At 31.3% G+C, this 21,656-nt stretch overlaps 3 protein-coding genes across 15 annotated transcripts in view; all 3 read right to left on the bottom strand.

The window, feature by feature from the left end:
* The window catches only part of LOC126914186 (ankyrin-2-like), a 33,374-nt gene extending 20,336 nt beyond the window's left edge, over window positions 1-13,038 (bottom strand). Inside the window, exons 1-19 of one of the 8 annotated variants that reach the window (XM_050717773.1) lie at window positions 12,823-13,038; window positions 12,519-12,696; window positions 8,288-8,389; window positions 8,033-8,165; window positions 7,795-7,958; window positions 7,473-7,628; window positions 7,214-7,342; window positions 6,947-7,144; window positions 6,511-6,807; window positions 5,491-5,688; window positions 5,007-5,153; window positions 2,623-2,772; window positions 2,141-2,281; window positions 1,771-1,926; window positions 1,115-1,411; window positions 805-988; window positions 379-498; window positions 223-307; window positions 63-80 (exon numbers count right to left, since the gene is read on the bottom strand). In XM_050717773.1, the coding sequence (XP_050573730.1) occupies window positions 63-80; window positions 223-307; window positions 379-498; window positions 805-988; window positions 1,115-1,411; window positions 1,771-1,926; window positions 2,141-2,281; window positions 2,623-2,772; window positions 5,007-5,153; window positions 5,491-5,688; window positions 6,511-6,807; window positions 6,947-7,144; window positions 7,214-7,342; window positions 7,473-7,628; window positions 7,795-7,958; window positions 8,033-8,165; window positions 8,288-8,389; window positions 12,519-12,560 (2,717 nt within the window). In that variant the 5' untranslated portion in view covers window positions 12,561-12,696; window positions 12,823-13,038. Of the gene's footprint in view, window positions 1-62; window positions 81-222; window positions 308-378; window positions 499-804; window positions 989-1,114; window positions 1,412-1,770; window positions 1,927-2,140; window positions 2,282-2,622; window positions 2,773-5,006; window positions 5,154-5,490; window positions 5,689-6,510; window positions 6,808-6,946; window positions 7,145-7,213; window positions 7,343-7,472; window positions 7,629-7,794; window positions 7,959-8,032; window positions 8,166-8,287; window positions 8,390-10,310; window positions 10,694-12,518 lie in introns of those variants that run through there. The other 7 variants (XM_050717771.1, XM_050717776.1, XM_050717777.1 and 4 more) reach the window with 7 other exon arrangements.
* A 1,029-nt stretch (window positions 13,039-14,067) lies between these two features.
* LOC126914216 (bifunctional peptidase and arginyl-hydroxylase JMJD5-like) lies at window positions 14,068-18,180 on the bottom strand. 5 transcript variants are annotated; one of them, XM_050717860.1, is made up of 8 exons: window positions 18,078-18,180; window positions 16,503-16,664; window positions 15,851-15,995; window positions 15,581-15,752; window positions 15,309-15,473; window positions 14,918-15,135; window positions 14,694-14,846; window positions 14,068-14,431 (listed from the first exon to the last, which is right to left on the bottom strand). In XM_050717860.1, exons 2-8 carry the CDS (start codon window positions 16,640-16,642, stop codon window positions 14,174-14,176), a joined length of 1,251 nt encoding a protein of 416 aa, XP_050573817.1. In that variant the 5' UTR covers window positions 16,643-16,664; window positions 18,078-18,180; the 3' UTR covers window positions 14,068-14,173. The 5 variants fall into 5 exon arrangements, with proteins under 5 accessions (XP_050573817.1, XP_050573815.1, XP_050573816.1 ...); XM_050717858.1 differs by having other exon boundaries at window positions 17,994-18,162; XM_050717859.1 differs by lacking the exon at window positions 18,078-18,180 and adding an exon at window positions 16,936-17,068.
* On the bottom strand, window positions 16,686-20,543 carry LOC126914222 (UDP-N-acetylglucosamine transferase subunit ALG14 homolog). Of its 2 annotated transcripts, XM_050717874.1 has the most exons (4): window positions 20,287-20,543; window positions 19,906-19,973; window positions 19,606-19,706; window positions 16,686-17,357 (listed from the first exon to the last, which is right to left on the bottom strand). In XM_050717874.1, the coding sequence occupies exons 3-4, from the start codon at window positions 19,628-19,630 to the stop codon at window positions 16,705-16,707; spliced, it is 678 nt and encodes a 225-aa protein (XP_050573831.1). In that variant the 5' UTR covers window positions 19,631-19,706; window positions 19,906-19,973; window positions 20,287-20,543; the 3' UTR covers window positions 16,686-16,704. The 2 variants fall into 2 exon arrangements, with proteins under 2 accessions (XP_050573831.1, XP_050573832.1); XM_050717875.1 differs by lacking the exons at window positions 19,606-19,706; window positions 19,906-19,973; window positions 20,287-20,543 and adding an exon at window positions 17,754-17,987.
* Between the last annotated feature and the right edge of the window lie 1,113 nt (window positions 20,544-21,656).

Here is a 21,656-nt window from a genome sequence, read left to right as displayed (position 1 = left end):
TTACATTGTACGATGTACTCGTGAAATCAGGCATATGAACTTTAGCGATAAATGTTACTTACGATCTGAAATGAAGTCGGCTAGAATGAAAATATTTGATTTTCATTAATAGTAATTCTCGTACAAAATTTTACGCTACAAATGCTTGATACGTCATTGAACGATGTTATATTTCCAAGTAATTTACTTTAGCGACTATTGTATAAAATCGTGTTTACATACCCCAAATTAAATCCATCGGTATCAAAGTTTTCTGCTAGACAATAATTATTGCTTTGAGTGAAATCCTGTTTTTCTTCTTTTGTGACTAGTCGAAAACAACGCACCAGATTACGTAAAACGATCGTGACGTTTAAAAACAAGCAATAGGTGTTTTACCTTGTCTGTGTATTGGATCATCTCGCGTAACATCAATAGGCAGAGAATCGTCTCTTAAACTTTTCATCAAGTCTGCCGTAAGATATCGATAAGGCTGCTCACTGATCAACGCATCCGAACCTGTAAACAAATATCTCGATTGAGTTTTGTTTTATAAAGATATTTCGTCTCTTTCACATTTTATCGCTCTTACATTTATATTTATGTTCGACTTATGCTTATATATTCTAACAAAATATAGTACCTATGGTTTAGCTTCGTTTATTTTCTTGTCTATAAAACGTAAAATGCAATAACATAACTTGATTTACAACGCGCGCGTACAAAATTACTTATTTTACAGGAAACAGACATAATAATACTTGTTAAGTTATATATTATGCGTATATACGCGCAACGATGTTCCATCATGTATAAACATCGTACCTCCTTCGTCTTCGGAATCAGACATAAAGCTGGTTTCTTGCAGACTTTCAGGAGCGATCACTTTGTACTTCTCGTCCCAATTTTTGTTATCAGGTGCCAATGTATCGTAAGACAATCCTTTCAATACCTCCATTACAGATATGTATCCTAATTTTTGAGCTATATTTAACGCGGTTAGTCCATCCTAGAACGATTTTAGTATGTAGCATACATGTTTCTGTATTATTATAAATTAATAATGTTCCACAATTACAAAGCATATACGTATGTATACAGTTGGAGGAAAATGTAACGAAATATTATTACTCACATTGGTTCGTGCTTTATGCGAAGCATTTCCTTCCAATAAAGCGCTAACAATATGCGCATGACCTTGTTGAGCAGCCTGATGCAATGGAGTGTAGTTTTGATTAGATTTTACGTCGATAGTTGCACTATGCTTTAAGAGAAATCGAATCATAGAAAGGTTTCCAAAATGTGCCGCGACGTGTATCGGCCGATACCCAGTTTCCGTTTCACTCTCTACATTCGCACCATTTTTCACCAGAATAGAAGCCACTTTAATAAAATCTTCTTGAGCGCATAGATGCAACGCGGTGAGACCATTCTAAACAAAACGATCGTTATCCTTTAACGATGAAATATCGCCAAACACGTTTGACAATCGTGCGATAAAACAACGTCGTTGAAAAATAAAAAAGACTAAAAAGAATAATATCTATGTATAAGTATAATTTAACCGCAATTTTAATAACACAATTCCAAGTTGGATTCTTTAACTTACAGAGTACTGATAGTAATACCGTTGTTTGTAATGTAATACAAGAAAATTGGAAACAACATTTGATCATGTACAATGTATATCAAAGAAGATACATAAAAGTATAAAGACAAAAATCTAATTGTTAAAAATGATTACAGATAATCGACTATCAACTCTATTCAATTACCGGATAACGCTCCTACCTTTGACTTGTGATTCGGATCAGCTCCATGTTCAATCAACAGATTCGTCATATCATAGTGACCTTTTTGTGCACTTAAATGTAGAGGCGTGAATCCTGCTTTTGATTCGGCGTTCGCGTTCGCCCCATTTTCTAAGAGAGTCGAGGCAATATCCATCTAAAAAATGTTCGATCTATCAATTACGTATTACTTGAAATCTTTTTCTAGAATTGCTTAAATCGTACAAATAACTTCTTAATAGAATAGTAATCGAATTTTATAAATATCGAGATCGATTAGAATCCCTTTTTCGTGGTCAAAAGTTTCGTATCTGGGTTAAGTGGTCACCAAAACGATTCATAACAGCCACCTACTATATCGTAAATATTACCTGATTTTTACGAGCAGCGATATGCAGAGGAGTATGTCCATTTTGCGAAGCTAAATGGGGGGATGCGCCTTTTTCCAATAAAAGATTTGCTACATTTGGATGGTCATAATGGCACGCCAAATGTAGAGGAGAAATATCATTCTGAAACATATTTTAACGCCTTAGTAAAGATTCTACAAATTACGTGTAACTAAATAATTAAACGTTTATCTGTATAAGATAATGACACGTAAATTATTATATAACACTACGATAGACAGAAATCTGAACATAAAAGGGTAATTAAATTTTCATTTGTAAGAGTATCGGTAAAGGATTTTAATATCTAGGTTGACAAGAAATAAAATCGAATTATTAAGAGGCACATAATTTTCAGTTTGTATCGGTGTTACGTGTAATCGTAATTTTCATTAAATAAAATATATATAAAAAAAATGTAGATAACATACGTATTAAATAAAAATACAATAATTGATACATACCTTTCCTTGCGCGTCTAATTTGCTGTCCCTTTGCAAAAGTATCTTAGCAACGCTCATGTTGCCATATTTAGCCGCGATATGTAAAGGAGTAAAGCCGTTTTTAGTTGTAGCCTTAAGAGAAGCATTGTTTTCCACAAGAATAGTTGCAACCTGTATACATATAAATACATTAAATAAAACATCGGACGAAATTATAATTAATCTTTTAAGCTAGAAGCTACAAATAATAATTCAGATGCTAAATTGTTATATTACATTTAATAAATTAAACATAATATAATAACTTTGATCAAACGTATATAGTATCAGATATAATATTTATAAATATCTGATCGATGACCTCATATTACCAACGCTTTGTTCTTGTGCGTTTTTGAGCAGCAAACGTACATCGTATGTCGTTCCTTTTATTCCGATTTGACATATCGCGAGATAAACGACGCAGCATTTGGTTATATACATACATGTACATATAAGCAAGAAATTAATTTTTAAATATACCTACTTTATACCTTTATGCATATTTGTTAATTAATTTTTCTCCAAACTGAATACATTCGACACAAACACTTTTGCATCGTGACATTGAATTTCTCAAGCAATCCTGCTTTTACAAAAATCATTTTGCACGTTTAACGTCTTTAAAAAATATCATGAAAGTTGTATTAAAAATTGTTGCCTATATCGACAAACTGAGATATTCGCTCGAGCGTTACCTTTACACGTATTGATTATTTTAAAAAATCGAATATTGCTTATCGTCTCCTTTCAATGGACTATTTTTCAAAATATCGTCATAGTTTCGTAATGTTCTTCCATAAGTGATATATCACTCTTCTTGAATAAATATAATCAAAGTACAAAATATATATTGGGTGTCACAGTTCTAGTATTAAGTATTACATTATTATTTTCTTTGAGACTACGATTGGCAGGGAACCAATCGATTCCATTTTCTTTCCATCTGTTTTTCTTTGCATGACTAAAGAGATAGAAAATACTTCAAGAAGGATATAAGGATATCCTCGGACGATCAATAACGTTGTCGATATTTCGAGATTCCCAACATCATTGCGTTTCGTCGGTAAATAATATTGACAATATGTTTCGTCGATATTTATTGACAAACCATATCTTCCTCGTGCCTTTTATATTTATTGGCAATATGTATCGATTGTCCGAGCATCCCTTTACACGTATACGATAATGTCGAGTACCAAAATATAAAATATTAACAATATACATCGAACATCTGAGAATTCCCTCGAGGGATAACACTTTAAATAGGATTGTTATTAAATAGGATTTTAGTTAGGCCTTAATATGTGACACTTTCTATCAATACGGTAGGCACGCATTTCTTCCAGAGGAATTCTTTGAGTTCTTGCACAGTATATGACGATAAGTTGCAGAAAATTACAATTAAGATATCTTGCACACAAATGGTATGTTTGACATAAAGAAGCTAATTGAGAATACCGAAATAAATCGATTTAACCATCAAAAAACGTACGTTACCTAAATACATACCAATCTTCGTATGATTCACTTACGAAAATGCTAATCATATCGAACAACTACCCCGAAACTATTCCACTTTCGTTCAAAACACTTTTCCATATAATTAATAGTTTCGAAGATATTTCAGCTTCCAGTCTTAAGTGATTCACCCTGTATACTAGATCGTATCATATAAGTAATGCAAGTTTTTTTTAGAAATAACCGTTGACGAGTGAAAGCGATACATTGTACATATTCCGCCATTCTCTACAATCTTTTTGCCATTTTTCCATCAAGTTTCCTACTCCTCTTCTATGAAAATTCCAATCGTAACATGTTCCATTGTTTTAAAGTTAGCTCTTGGAAAAATCACATTATTGGATGACCTGATAATGATTTTTTATTACTACATTCACTGATCAGGTTGTTGAAGTTACTTTATAATAGGAAGAGGATTTCTCAACTTCTTACCTTGCAAAAATTAGTTTACAGGTGAATCTAAATGGCAAGATAAATACGAATGCAGAATGAAAATAATAAGATGAAATTATGAGTTTTCAAGATATTAACAATGACGTACGCAACGTAACGTTGAAAGAAGGCAACGTAAAAAATAAATTAATATGGTGAAAAATTTTATTAAAATTCATTACAGATAAATAACTTAACATAAAATATAACAAGTGTAAACAAAACTTAATTAACAGAATATGAAATGAAATGTAAATGATAAAGAGAAAAATCTGCATATAACAACGGAAAATAAGAAATTTTGTTTATTACAGAACCTATATAAAGTACTCACGATATCTCGTCCAAAATAAATATAATCTACTTTGTGTACCGATGTAATCCGCTATCTTTGAAATTTCTTTGTACATTACCTCCTCCTGGCCTTCCTTTGCCGCGATATGCAACGCTGTGTACATATCTTTCGTGGTGGTATCAACTGCTGCACCATGTTGCAGAAGTAACATAACAATATCGATATTTCTTAATCGCGACGCAATATGAAGAGGTGTTTGTTGTTCCTAAAAAAATCGGAACATACGCTAAATTACCATATTGTTATCGTATACACGTGTACGATCGTTATAGCTGATAATCGGTACTAATAAACTTTATGACAAATTAACGGCGTAATGAGTATGTATTATAAAGAATAAGCATAATAACGATAATGATATAAACATAGAAAACATAATGAGACTGGTTAATGGAATGTGCGAGACATTTAATAACGACGAACGCGCATGTGACCATTTATATGTATCGTTTTGTTACAAAGTGCAATTTTTGCCAAAATATTAAGGAAACCTGATCACGTCCGGAAATATGGTTTTCAAGCAAGATTCTTTGTTTACTTACCCTTGCACGAGCATCAACTTTGGCTCCATTTCGTAATAAAATTCGAATAATGTCTGTCTGATTAGCTCTAGCTGCCAGATGTAGAGGTGTTTCACCCCTAACAGTTGGCACATCAGGATTGGCTTCGTGTTGCAGTAGAAATATCACGATATTCATACATCCCATAAAACTGGCCACATGTAATGGAGTCAGTCCAGACTGTAAAATATATGTATTTTCTATTAACATTTTGCTACTATGACTCCATGACTTTCGTACCGATACTTTCTTCTTCGGAGTATATTTATCGATATACATAGAATACATAGAAATGATCATCTGTATTGATCATGATAGTATTGATAGCCGTTAACCAGTCTTTTCATAACCAAGGAACTATAAAGCGTTTTATAACAAACAAACCTGATGTATTTCCCTTTCTAACGCGTTTCTTTTTCATTATCTTAATTATAGACATACACTTATAAATAGCGTAGCCGAGTAACCGATGAGCATTTTTTACTTAGTTCTTGAGTCAAACGCTAAAAAGATGAGAAATTTTAAATATCTTCTTAACAATTGGCCAATTTCAAAACATATCTATTTCTCGCGAATCGCGCCAATTTAATTAAAATAAATTTTTCTCATAAACGCGCGACTCTTACATGGAGAAACATGACGATAAAGTAGTTAAAAGGGACGGTAGTTATCGATCCTTGGGTAAAGGTAATCGAAAAAGGTAAAATAATCTGATAGAAACGATGCGACATTGCCAAGATTTAAGTACAAACGGGACAAATGTAAGTACTTTGTCTTTATATAGTAAAATATATCATTTCGACCATCTTTTACCAAATTATATTCCAAAGTCTAAGTCGTTTAAACGATTAACTCAGAATGAAAATTAAGGATGAACAGGTGAATAACTTAAAAAGAAGAGAAAATAAACTCGAACGAAAGAAATTATTTTTTGCAATTGAATATGATTTATAAGCAATAATTAACGTGTAATTATGGGGAAAATCTTTATACGGTAATTACCTCGGTAGTAGATTCGATCGATGCTCCGTGTTTTAATAAGAGTTCGACAACTTTTATTCGATTTTTCTTGCAAGCAATATGCAATGGTGTGAAGCCATTTAAAGCGCGTGCATTTGGATCAGCTTTGCGATCCAAAAGTAGTTTTGCGACTCTAACGTGGCCGCAGTGCGCGGCAACATGAAGAGACGTTAAATAATCGATCGTAACTTCGTCCACTGGCGCTCGGTGATACAATAATACTCTCGCTGCATCCACATGATCCCCTTGCGATGCCATGTGTAACGGTGCAAGTCCATTCTGTGAAACGTTTGCAAAATGAATCGACATGTTCATCGATGAAGTCGAAATGTCGATTAATTTACATGTACGTATATCTCTCAAACGTATACGCCAATAAAATTGTTGATACAATGAGCGGTTCACGTCGTTTACGTACTTTCGTTCGTGCACTAATTGGTGCAGAATGTTCAAGAAGTGTGGTAATCACTTGTTCATGACCAGATCTTGCTGCACAATGAAGCGGTGTTAAACCATCCCTAGTTTTAGCATCGATTTGCGCAGAATTTTCTAATAATACTTTAACCATGTTGTTTTTACCCCACTTCGCTGCTACATGTAAAGGGCTTATATTATGCTGATAAAAGAAATGAGAAATATCAGTACAGGCTTATAACTACTCTCGTCGATGTCGATGTATTCGCACCTTTGCCAAATAATTAACATCGGCTCCACGCTTTATTAATAAACGTGCTATCTCTTCGTTTCCGTAATGGGCGGCGATATGCAAAGGTGTAAAACCGCTTTTTGATGTAACATCGGGTTTGTGATCATTCTGAAAAAGAAAATGAAAAGTTAATCATCTTTAACACGTCGACATTAAAAGACGATACAAACAATCGTGATAGTTTGAATGAGAAATACAACAATTCCAATAACGATCGGCTACTTGTATCGTTGTTTACCTGCAATAACAGATCCGCAGCTTTGCAATCATCTTTCTTAGCCGCGATATGAAGCGCTGGTAGTCTAACTTTCCCTTTAGAATCATTTTCTAAAAGAACGCTGACGACTTTATCGTGTCCTTGTTGCATCGCTACTGCGAGAGGTGTAAATCCATCCTGAAGAATTATTTTTATCTTTCACCACTCCAATTACCAGATACATAAAACATTTCATGAATATAGATAGAGTCGTTCGAATCGAGAAATAAGTAAGCGCAGGTACGTATCAATCGCGGGATGCAATTTTTAAATATTGGCATGCAAAGTTTCGGACGATATTCACCTCTGTAGCGAGACTCTGATTGGCTCCATTGCCGAGCAATAATTTAACCACTTGATCATGATTTTCTTGAGCGGCCATGTATAAAGGTGTAAAACCATTTTGAGATTGAATATTAACTGCAGCACCATACTGAATAAGAATATTTACTATTTCCACTTGGCCGGCTAAAAACACGTTATAAATTTTATTTTTATTTTTATATATTTATGGTGAATTGGTAATAAACAATTATATTTACCCAGTGAAGCTATGTGCAACGCAGTGTTCCCCTTTTTTGTAGCTGCGTCCACTTTAGCGCCTCTTTTTAATAATTCTGTTACTATTTCAACATGGCCATCTTTCGATGCTAAATGTAAAGCATTTAAACCATTCTGAAATGCGACACGTAACATGAAGTTTTCCGATTTGACGTAGAAGTGATATAATACCATCTAACGAATCCGTACGTAACATGGACTAATTAGAACGATTTATAGATTAGCTCGATACTTACCGAATTAGCTGTATTAATATCTAAATCGGTATCGAGGAATTCGATCACTTTTTCGAGGTTTCCGGACCGAGCAGCACGAAGAAATGCTGTCGTGTCGTCAGCCTAAATCAGAGAAACACACGCATATTAATATTTATTTTATTCCATTAATCTATAAATTCTATAATCGCAATTACGATCGCCAATCGTAATGTAACGTTCCACGATTATTTCACTTACTTCACGATTAGTATTAATCGTCCTAAATATATCAAATTTATGTACATTTAAAGGATCCTTGAAGAAACATTCATTCAACAGCAAGAATTTTATGGTAGAAAATTGTCAATAGTAAGTTAGGACAGTTATGGATCATTTTCACCTGGATATTAGTCTTTTTACGCGTTTCATGATTAATGAATTTTTCCAATAACATAAAGTAATCGTTAGAAACATATTTTGAAGTTTTTAAATATAAATATGCTTATTAAATATTATACGATTTTATAATTGAACGTAGCAACGGTATTGCAAAATGGGACGTTTCTTAAATATTTTTAGCTCGTGGACCAGCTGCGAAATAAAAATTTTATCCTTATAATGAATTTTGAACTATTATTTCACAGTAGCTCGTAATAGTAATTTGTATCTAAACGAGAAGTAGGAAAATGGGAAAAATAAAATTGAAGAAATAAAGGAATTGTATTTAAAATACCTGAATGAATTTATAAAAAGAATTATTTTGTAATTAATATAATTAACTTGGACCAATTTTTTTACGCGATCTATGTTATAATTTAAAAAATTACGTAGCTTTGTAAATGTATACATTTACGTTTACGGGATCAATCGCAAAAAGAGCACCGAGATTAAGCAGTTTAATTCTATTTGAAAAATATGCAAAGCAGGTTCGTTTAGATAAATAAATAACGCTCAGTTTTCGAAGAATTAAATTTCAGACGATAAAGGAAATAATCAAAAGAGAAAGTTGCTTCGTTTGAGATCAAAGAGTATTAAAATGACCAGTCGTTAGTTAACCTTTGGTCAATGCAGCAAAATTAATACTTATAGTACGAGTACCAATTGTATAATACTATTCGATATTAGGATACTTTGTCCTACTGCGTACATTACCGCTTGATAAAGCGTTTATCTAAACGAGTTACATAAATTAACGATAAACGATAAACGATAAACAGTATGAATAAATAAATTATGCAGTATAGAAATGTACTTTCATCTGCAAAAAAGAGCTCTATCCGCAGAAATGATACGGATGTTGTCATATTAAAATCGAAATAATTTCATTACTATGATATAAAATTCACATACGAATCCCTTATATTAGCAATAAAATTAATTTTACATTTAATTTGATTTTCAACTAACGTTTACAAAATACGATAATAGATATATTCAGGTGACAAATAATTGAGAAACTTTTAATAGATTTGATATTATCATAAAACTTTTATCCGTCTTCTTCATTTTGATACATAGAAGTGGTATATTACTTTTGATTCAAGTACTCGATCCAAGTAATGCAATTGGTTACATTATACGCTATGATTTGACCATGACCTTTATCCTACCAACAACTTCGACGTATTCCGCTTGATAAATTTTGTCTGCTAGAACGTTTATAGCAAGTTACGTTGCTTTGATTATTTCTAAATTAATATCTGCAAAGTGGTAACCAAACGGCAACAACCGGCTTATAAAACGTCTACCTTTATCGTATGTACGTATGTATATCTTGCTTACATCATCCCCTCTCACGACTGCCGTTTGCTTTATCTATGGTTATCAGGCAGAATTTTAAAGTTCCGTTCGTTTCGGTACATTTAATGCCGGGGCAAAGAAAATTCACGAAGTAAGGGAAAACGGCGTTCGGAAAGTCGATGCGACTATTTTCTAGCAACGAAGGAAATCAGATTATTTCGATATCGTCGGTCAACGTTCACACCCTTCGATCAGTCGGGGGTGGAAAAAATACCGGCGACATTCCGGCGCCTCTCGCTACGCAAAATATATAGAACCATACCTGACTCGTACTATCCGTAACCATCGTGCTTTATAAGAGACTAGGCACTATCCTCCTAATTCTTTCACTCGTCCAGCAACTGCCGAACACGAAGGTTCTTTTTCTAGGCACGCGTTAAATCACCATTCATGCACTCCTGAGGTAACGCGGCGATAGATGAATAGGAATATAGGAGCCGCCCCGCGTACGAAACTAAGGCGCAGAATCGAGCGGCAACGATTACGGGAAAAACAGGGGTTGCATCGTTGCCTTTCTCACCCCTTCTTATACCTGTCCTTGTTTTTCTCCCACCGACTCATGCGGTGTATCGGTTCCCGACACTATGCGCACGCGCTTATCAAATCTGATCACACACCTACGCATACGCATACTTTCTCTCCCTTTCTCTCTCTCTCTCTCCCTCCCTCTAGGGGTATAACAGCCTAGGAAAATTAACCAGGTTTCTCAACATGCGAATATCGGCGGAACAAATATTACCACCGATGTTACATACATCAATGTATCATAGGATACCAATTTCTTGTTACATCAACAACAAAATTTCAATGGAACATAGCGATATTTTTAACAGCTGGTTCTATATTGTTTCATCTTCGAACGAGTCTACTTACATTTAGGTAAATACCTTATATATGACATCAAATTGCAAATTAGTCATTCGCGATAATTTGATCAACTTACGTTCTAAGAAAGAAATAAAAGATAAAGATAGGTTATTTTGTTTTATGCGGTACATGTACTATATACATGTATACATAGGAAAGTATAGCAATGAAAACACGATATATAATACGTTCGAGAGATTCTACGCATGTGCGATAATCGAACGAATTCAAAAATGACTATTAACTAACTTTCTCGTTGTTTTATGATATGTAGTAAATGTAGCAAAAGTAAGTTAAGTAAAGTCAATGGAAAGCTTACGATCAATATGACATATTAAATAATCATACGACTTTCAAAAATAATATTCCATCGATATTCTAAAACTTTAAATTTTCTTCAAAAAATCCAGTATTTAACCCATTTAATTCTTCCATTAATATATGCATTTCCTGCAATTGCATTTATTCACACGATGAATAGAATACATTCTGTGACGCATAATTTACTGATATTTATATATCGAGTTTACTAATATTTTTAAACGTCGTTCCAAACTGTTTATTATTATTTTAATCGTACGAGCGTTAGCTGACATGATAATAATCTTACATTTCCAAATTCTATTCTATGAAATTCTCTACAACCAACAACATGTAATTTACCTATCATTACGTTTAATTTCGAAACGTAATCACCTGCATTTTACATTGTAGAAAAAACATACACAGATTGCAGATACAATGAAAATTGAATTGTGGCGGGTTAAAGAGAATTATAAAATGTAGTAAATAAGTAATCGTTTATTAGTATTATTACATTTTATAAAATAATATTATTATATCTTAGAAAACAAAAGAATATGTATCATAAGTAAAAAAAAAGCTTTGAGATCACGAATGCTGCGACTGTTAGAATATGAGAAATCACGTTTTACTTTGTACATGTTTTACACTGTCTTTGTTGTTGATTAAGTCAGAAAAAAGATGTTGAGAACCTATTTATTTTAACGAAAAGAATTATAGAATACGTTGAACAAAATCGAAATACTTTAATGTCACTTACGTGTCTTTAAATATTAATAACATCTCTGTTTTCAAATTAAAGTTTATGATACGATTATAAAAAATTGCATTCTTGTATATACTTTACGTTAAAAAATGATGCAAAATTTATAGTATTTAGATATGTAAAAACTAGACTGCTTCGACTTCCTATTTCGTCATAACTAACACATTTCGTTCCGTGAACTAACAATACGATAATTATATGAATTTTCTAAAAATATCTTTCACCTTCTTAAACACTGGATTTTCGCCAATATTACAACGTAGATATGGATGTAATGAGAATAACAAGGCAGTCGATATCTTTTTGATATGGGTATGAGAGTCAAAATTCTATCGAGAAATAGTATGCTGCTATTATTATTCATGGAGTGTTATTACTGTAATATTTGTTTCGAAAACCCGGAAATATATTTAGCTCGATGTGCACTGAAAAGAGGAAAGAAATTTTTTAAATGCGTCATATACATTGTGGTATAAGCTTTAGCACAAATATGTTGCACATCCTTTGACATATGTTATTTTCACACATTTTTACCTGGAACTTAATGATCGGTGGAAATGCCTCCTCTGTCGTCATTCCCAAATAATAAACTGTGTATTTCGTTTGACAGACTCTACGTATACGTATATTTTCTACACTCTATACTGAAAACGTAGGTCAGAGGGTATTTATAGCATTCCGTTTTATTCTCATGAACGCCTTTGTGGTGCATCTGCTTCGATGATTTGCATATACATATTTTATTTAAACCAATGAAACATACTAAGCACTATTCCGTTTTACTAATCGTTACTTTGACGTAATAATATTATTTTCTGGCATTCAAAATGAAAAATACCTGAATTAAAAAGCTCCGTTTCTTTCTTCGCTGACGTTAAGAAAATTAGACATAATTCACTTATTTTATCAATTGTAATAGTTCCAAGGTGCTCGTTTTGTATCGTTATCGCTACTAAATCAAATTAAAGTATAGGCACGCCTTCCTTATATCGAAATTATCTCTGATTATTTTTTTAGAATAAGCCTTTAAAAAGTTTAATTTACATTCAACAATTCGATGTTATTTTATTACCACCATTAGAAAGAATAAGAAAAAATGTAATATTATTGAAATAGAAATCATAATGATAAGTACATTATTTATATTAACAGCAAATAACAAAATAATTATAAAAAAATAAATATCGCTTTATTTTATACATAGTTATATAAGTATGTATGAAACGTAATAAACGTAAAATTTTTATACAGTAATGATTCATGGATTAGGAGTTATTTATGACAAAGTAGTAAAAAGATATAAGGATTATCAATTTTTAATACATTTCATTAGAAGAAAATTATATCAAAATATTGTTAATCCATTTTTTTGATGTACGATTTTTGTTTTTCTTCGTTTATATTTTTGTATTAAAATTTGAATATCCGTGTTTATATTGTTTTCATCTTTATTCTCAAATTTTCTGTCCTTCTCTTCGTCGTCATATATGTGATCTAACATAAAATTAAGTAATTATTTGTCCTGTAATACAGGTAAAGTAAATTTCATCTAACGCTTTATATCCGTAGTAGATCCAGTACTTTATACTTGTTTTACGTACTGTCAACCAATCAAGCAATAACGAATATACAGAATACCAATACAATTCATCCTTTTTAAGTTGATAAATATTTCTTTTCTTTTTATCTTCTTTGTATTGATTTCTTGTTTATTATTTGCTTATTTATCTTAGTCATTTTTATTCACTCCAACTCTTTCTTCTTATTACTCAATCAATTTTATCAAATATTAATTGAAAATTTGTACAAGATTTGATGCAAAAATTTCATGTATTTCTTCTTTCACTATGCCCCCATAATTTCTCATATATACGCGTATATTAGACAATATTCCTTTTATTCCTATTTCTCTCTTTGCCTTTCTTAATTAATTTTTATCTACCGTATAAATTATTCTTATGATCATAAATAAATATATATGTATTGAAAATATATATTTTCTTTTATTTACTTAATGTTAATATTTATCCCATTTACTTTTTATCTTCTATTATTTAGAAAACTTCAATTTAACATACATATATATTTCTTAAAACTTATTTATTAAAACTTTCAAATACTTTAGTAAATCATTGTACATGGAGAGCATTACAAGCACGTTAATAATTTACAAATATATTCTTTCGTACTTAACTCCACCAGAAACTAATTGAAAAACTTGGAGTCAAAGAAGTTACGTGATGCCACCATTTTGGAGGAATGTAAAGTACTTCTCCAGGTCTCAAATAGGTCATCAAACCTTTAGCTTTGCTAAAATTGGGACATTTCTCGTAATTTGGATTCAAAGGATCAACTTGTGCAGTGTTATTCAATAATCTTGTATCATATGGATACAAATTAGATGAATCATTTGGGTGGTATAAAATGACTCGTTTATGTCCAAATATCTAAAATTTAGTAAAAAGTCAATATTATAAGTTAATATACTAAATTATATACTAATCTAATGCAAAGCTATTAGATTATAATCATATAATATAACACTACAGAGGTATTAGATTATAATTTACTTTTGCAAAATAGGAAAAGTTAAAAATTAGGATTGACAATAATTAAATTCTATATACAATAAAATATGTTATATTATTTTTTTTTTTCGCAAATAATTTAACTTATATCTTATCGTAGAATGACAATTAATTTTCATACTTGGCACAAAAGATTATTTTTAGGATCAAAATGTAGAGGTGAAACAGTTCCACTAGGTCCAAACCAAGCATTTATATCTGGTTGTTCCACATCATCACTGTCTGTAAAGTTACAATATTCAGGAATTGTAAAATCATCTTTCAATTCAGGAATCTAAAATCATTTTGACATAATTAATATTTAGATTTTCGTTAGAAACGTTAAAGGGAGATAAAAAACAAAACCTGTTCAAATAATTGATGTTGAGCTAAGTAACCAACTTGGTCACCTTTCGTTAATACATATTTTTGTAGAAATTCTGAAAAACTAAGAAGTTGCTGTGACCAATTTTCATCGGTATAACGTGAACCAATTTCAATAGGAACCGTTCTACTTCCAGCTACGCTAATTAAATACTTTAGATCTTTCCACTGTTCTAGAGCTTTCCAATGTTTGATACAACCTAAAACATATTACATGTATTTCAAATTAAATTACAATAGAAATTAATAAAGAAAAGATATCAACTGTACATATACGCTAGTATAGCCTAGAAATAATCTTCTTTCCTGTTTTAAAATTGACATGATATAACAAGAACATATTCAAATATACAGATTGATAAAGAAATGTTACCTTTCATTATTGCTGGTACTTTTGGCATAAATATTTTTGTGTAAAATAATTCCATCGAAGGTTCAACATACTGAACAATTTCAGTAAATCCCGGCAATATAAAATTATATAAACTTTCAGAATCAATAATTAATTCTTCTACATCTAACTCTCCCAATGACTCTGCTGAAGAAGATAACAAATAATCACATGAAAGCACAACAACTATTAATACATACAGTACATTAACGCTATCATAGACACACATATGTATTATAATAAGTAAGACTTACTGATACAGCTATTCAACATTGAAGCGACTTTTGGTAATAAATCAATTACATTTGGAAGTGGTGCTCCTAATAGAATACCTTTATCAATCTGTTGAATAATGTTCCTCAACAAAATTGTATTTTTTGTAAATTGTATAGTATCATTATTGTACTGAAGCTCCAATAGAACTGCCTGTAGATATAGAGTATCAAGTTACAAACACTTACATAAATATGATATAGCATATAGTATAAGATACATTCAACAGAATGATTAATATGTTATATTACCTTTAAGATAGTACATAAGGTGTAACAGTATCGGTATTCGATTGGAACAAATTGCCAGTGACCAGAATTTAATACTTCCCACGTTTTATCCATACAAGCTTCAACTACTATTAACGAATTTTTTATCCATTTTATCGATGGAATCCTTCCATAAAAAAGATAAGGATTAAATATCATTCTTACCATTTTTATGTAAAAAATATGATTGAAATATATAAAGCCACATAGCAGTTTATTTTAGCTAAATAAGTAACATAAAATAATATAAATGGACTCAATATCATTTAAAGATCTTTAAATTTACATAAAATAATATATAATTATATTTAATTACGCTTTTAGTGAAACACACGCAGAGAAAAAGAGAAATTACTTTATAATATAAATAATAACTTTAAAATGATCTCCAAGAGAGTTATAAACATTGCTTCTGTTTTTCTAATTCATGCTAATCTTGTTTCCTTTTATTTTTCAATTAATAAAAAATATAATTTAAGTATTAAATAGAATATTATTATAAATTATTTCTGCGAAGTTTTAATACATTCATGTAATTATAATTATGTATGCGTAATAAAAAATCATGAAGTAAAATTTGATCTTTTTTATTTTTATAATTAGTTTATACAATTATATAAAAATTTCTATTTACATTTTATCTTCAATGGATGTTTTTAAATTGCTTTCTACCGATGACAAGTGTATCTTCATTTCAATAGGTAAATACTTTTCTATATTTTCAGCTAATAGATTCCAAGATATAAAGTTGGCAATAATTGTGCAATTAGACATTTTTTAAAAATGATGTATGCAACTAGAAAATAAATCATAGGTATAAATTAAAGTTATTTTATTTAGAAATAAAATATTTTACTACTTTTGTCATCTGGCTCTTGTAAATATGGCCATTGTACTATTTGGTAATCTGCTATATAATACAAAATTTTTCCCGTTAATGACAATGTTTTGACTCTGCAAAAACTTTCAACAAATATTATAGTAGTTTGCGCGATACAAAATACTTTAAATAAGAATGCTACTATACATAAAGGGACACAAGTTCCTGGACCATTACATAGAAGTACCTCTGGACATTCTCTCCACAAGTAAGGAATTGATTCCAGAGTTGCATAAATAGTACTATAAATAGATGTATAATACGACTGATGAATTTCTCTGCTTCTACGAATTTTAATTATCTTATAATCTACATTATTCTTTTCTAAATATTTAACTTTTTCAATGCTCATTGAATCTGTATCGGCATACACATATACTCTTGGTGTGTAATTTTTAAAGCTTAAATAATTAAGTATTCTTATCATTTCTGCGGTATGTCCTCCAGATCCTAATACAATCATTGTTTTAACTGGTTTATTTCGAATTGATTTCCTTCCGCTTGTTTTATGTGTAGGAAACATTACAAAATATACTCTTGCAATGATTATCGTACAAACAATTATACAAATAGAAATATAATATATCGCGTACATTTTTGTAGTATAACCTGTAACAATTTAAATTAAAATAATCAATCTATCAAGCTGCTTTAGATAAGCCAAAATAAAATGAATTGTTAATTATTACATATATATGTCATGAAAGCATAAAATCTAATAAAAGTTTTTCTAAAAAAAAAAGTACTTCAATTAGTTAATGTATGCATTTACATTAAAGTTTAGTCCAAAAGTATTGAAAATTATAAAAATGTATAACATTTTTAGATTTACCGCATATATTTATTAATTTATTAAACAATGCATACATTTGCTACACTTTAGTAACATGTTAATGTGCACATATGTATATGTATATTAGTTCACATATATATAAACACTACTATATTATTAATCTATATATTACATATAACAATACTTAATTATATATTTAATTGTATAAGTACCATCTATCTATAATATGATTAATATGAGTGATCCAAAGATAAAAATGTAGCTGTCTTTTATTTACAATAGTAACTTATCAATCGATTTGAATTCTTAAAATTTTCGTACTTCGTACATTACACATATATTAGATTAAAACATGTAATTAATAATCAATTCTTTGTTAGTCCTCATAAATTTAATATAAATATATTCAAGAGAGTATGTAAACAAATATTTATAATTTTTGCAAATCTTACGGAGATAAATAGTTGTTTATATAAATTTAATAACAAATATTATATTGACAGATACAGAACGTGAAACATAGGTTATAAACATACACTAAGAGAACGAACCACTGTCGTATACACTGATAACCAAGGTTAAATAAAACTATTGACGAATATATAATATCAAAGAAGAAAAACCGAGTGCTCAAACTTGTAGTTCTACCCGGTACAGGTGCCGGCACCATGCGGCCAAGTGCTCGAGCGAACTAAAGTTAGCATAGACAAGAACCTATTTAATTGTACGGTTCTGCGGGACAGTTCATATTTACTTTTCTATCCAATATAGACAAGTATAAGAAATTTTCACAATCCCAGTGGAAGAAATTTGGGAGCTAATAGGAAAGATGATAAAAAACAATCCCGATGAAATATATCGCAACGCTGGATCTTAAAACGAGTTTAATTTAAAGTTACTATCTATAAATGAAAAAAAAGGCTATTTCAACTATGCGCGATAGTCACGAATCGCAACGCTACGAAATTGATTTAAGGTTAACGTCATTTTAATAATAATTTATAATTATTAACAAATTCTAATAATTATTCACGATAGAAAATACTAAGAAGAATCGCGACATCTTATTATTCGCAACGCTAAAGCAAACGCGATCATTGTAACGCTAATCCAAACCGAAGTCGATACTTTCTCGCAACTCTAACTGATAACGCGAAACTTACATTCGCAACTCTAAATCAAACCGTAATTAATAACTTCGCAACGTTAATGGCAAAGAGCGCGATTAGCCCAACACGATGGGTCGACATGTAGGTCGGCTAACAAACAAAACATAACTATCGTACTACTACTACTACTACTACTACTACAGATACTAAAGGCCAGCACAGTAACGAAATAGTAACGAGAATGACTTTCCATTGTCTGGATGATGCAGAAGATGGAAAGTCATTAGTAGTTGCCCTCTTCTATGGCAATTTGCCGGGTCTCTTCGGCTCGTAGCCTCTTCTTTCTTCGGGCGTGATGCCCCCTGAAACTTACATCTAAGCTCGAGACTTTCTAAATCGCAAACCAAGAAAATAACTTACAAAGATGCGATAAAAATGTAAGTCGCGAAAGCTGATCCAAGTGCAATACGTAAACGTCCGTGGAATTCGAAAAATCGACGGGGGAAGCCAGAGAGACGGATGGCATGCTTCATTCGTGACCAGCTTCGCCGTCTATTTCTCAAACGAAATTTCCTGAAACAGGTTGGACACGCGAAAACGCGTCTACCCGACCAGAGACTGTGCCAACCTGCCCGGCCCTACCTACTTATAATTAATGAACAGACACACCAGAAAGTATACTACCTATCCTACCTGGCCCTACATTTAAAAAATGACAGAACAGGCACACCAACACATTCGCTTCACGATTCTCACGCATAATAACGCTCGGGCGCAAGGACCTACGCTAGAGAAAACGTCCCGGGACGCCTCCGGCACCCGAGCTAATAAATACCCGCGGTCACTGTGCTCGCATAGAATTCTACGCAATACAACCAGTCACCTGTGTCGATTCGGACCTTTCGTCCTACGACACGATCGAGTAACCGGAGGAACAAAAATGCATGCGACTTGCCATTAGATGCGAAGAACAGGGCCATCGATGCTCCGATAGCTCAGGGAAAGTCATCGTGAAGACCACCATCAAGGAGAGCCATGCAATCCCACGAAAGAAAGCTGTAACAAGAAACGAAATATTATAATTTGTTCTTAAACATAATGCTAGTAAGTTGGAAAGTTTGAAATAGTAGAAAATTAGTCTCTATTAATCTCTGTAAAACTTTTAAAGACAATAAATTCATTCGATTCAAGAATGGCAAATGTAAATAGAAGCGATAGAATTAAATGAAGTATAGATTATTAAAAAATTATTTACATTCTAGACATCTGAAGCCCCATTAGGTCTTTTTCAAGAAACAGGAGCAAGTGGAAGGAGCGATGAACCTTTAAAAAAAATATGAATTATTATTATGAATAATGTACATATGTGAATAACGCTATGCAAACTTCGAACTCTATTAATAACAAAAAAGCTAAATTGCTAATAAACTCTAACCGCTATAACAATCGAAAAACTATAATGACAATTTTTAACCTAAAAATGATGAGAATCCAAACATTTCTGAAGCATGCTAAACATTTTTATCGTGTATTTCCATATTATAACTTTTAGATCTTACATCAATGGAAATTAATAACAGTTTGATCAAAATACGAATGATAAAAAAAACTAAAATACAAATACAGAAATACTTACATTCATGGGGAGATTCCAGGAGAGGCTATGTCCTCTTGCAAAACTTGCGTTTCCACTACCGAGGGCGAATGTTTAAAATAAAGATGTATAAAAAAAAAAGGAAAAAAGAAGGTTATTAACGCGTCCATTTACATACTGACTCTAATTTCGCGTATAAATATTGTAATTGAATTTATAACTATTAAGAGCTATTGTGCTCTAGAAAATATAACAAATGTTATTACACAACAAACGCTGACTCTATCGACGGCATTGCACGCGGTCACAAACACTCTCTGAAAAAAAAGTTGTATTAACTGGCTGGCGGACAGGGAGGGGGAAGGGGCAGAGTGTTTGTTTAGAAAATACTGCTGTTTTTTGAAACGTATATTCATTTTTCACGGACAAACTGGTATTACATACAAATATTGCGAAAATGGAATATACGTGTAATATTTCAAACACTGTTTATATGTTGCAAGATATCTTCTGATATAATTACAAATATTTATTAATATCCTAAAACGTAAAATCAATACTTTCTTCAAGAAGAATTCAATTGTGAACGTTCGTTATCAGAGTTTGAAATATGATTTTTATTAACGTATTACGTTGCACTTTATAGAGATTTTTTAACTAAACATGCCTTACAAGTGATTGCAATGTATAATATAATCTTGCTCTGAAACGTGTCTGAGCAAGTGTTATGCAGATTCTTTCGATAAAATAATAAACTGATCTTTTCGTACAAATATATAAAAATATAATAACTTGGTAATAAATTATTGCCTAACAACGATCGAATAATTCGTATAATTTGTTATATATTGATATAAAAACATTAGTTACTTAATAATATATCCGATTATTAATGGTAATCTGTATATTCGAAATACTTTTAAAAAGTAACTTTTTTAATCCCTTTCCTTTTTAAATCTTAATATCTTGGACAAATTATGCAATTATTTTAGAGAATAATATCATTATATATCAATTATAACTCGTATAATAATTATATAGCAAATATTGATTACCATTGATCCAATAAAAAGAGAGAATAGTCGTTTACATACGTCTGCTTTATTATAATAACTCAACCTTTACCAAATCTGCATGGGAAATCAAATGGTTATTAATCATCTGTGGCGTTCATTTCCTACCAGTTCGAATCATCGATTATTAATCGTCTGTGACGTATGTGCCGTAAACCTCTACTCTTTCAATCAGGTGACCAGCCAATAATCTGTACAAAAGAAAATCAACAATTTCAAATAAATGTATGACAAAACCAATAATTTGCAATAACAGAACAAATTATAGTAGGATAAAGCAACAATAGAATTCAAATCCTGCCTCAAGGACCGGTAATGTGAATTATCGATAATTCTAGC

The sequence above is a fragment of the Bombus affinis genome, chromosome 3 (genome assembly GCF_024516045.1).
Source record: "Bombus affinis isolate iyBomAffi1 chromosome 3, iyBomAffi1.2, whole genome shotgun sequence".
In the NCBI taxonomy this organism is placed as follows: domain Eukaryota; kingdom Metazoa; phylum Arthropoda; class Insecta; order Hymenoptera; family Apidae; genus Bombus; species Bombus affinis.
This window is presented reverse-complemented; position numbering and strand designations above follow the sequence as displayed.

Bases quoted from the DNA above. Each gene is read 5' to 3' on its own strand.
- LOC126914222 (XM_050717874.1), bottom strand. From the start codon at position 19,630: ATGGCCCTGTTCTTCGCATCTAATG. The intron at 17,358-19,605 runs GCAAGTCGCATG...AAATTGTTACAG, and splicing joins CCTGTTCTTCGCATCTAATG to GTTATACTACAAAAATGTAC.
- LOC126914216 (XM_050717860.1), bottom strand. From the start codon at position 16,642: ATGTCTAATTGCACAATTATTGCCAACTTTATATCTTGGAATCTATTA. The intron at 15,753-15,850 runs GTAATATAACAT...CTATATCTACAG, and splicing joins CCTTATGTACTATCTTAAAG to GCAGTTCTATTGGAGCTTCA. The intron at 14,432-14,693 runs GTATGAAAATTA...ACTAAATTTTAG, and splicing joins AAAATAATCTTTTGTGCCAA to ATATTTGGACATAAACGAGT.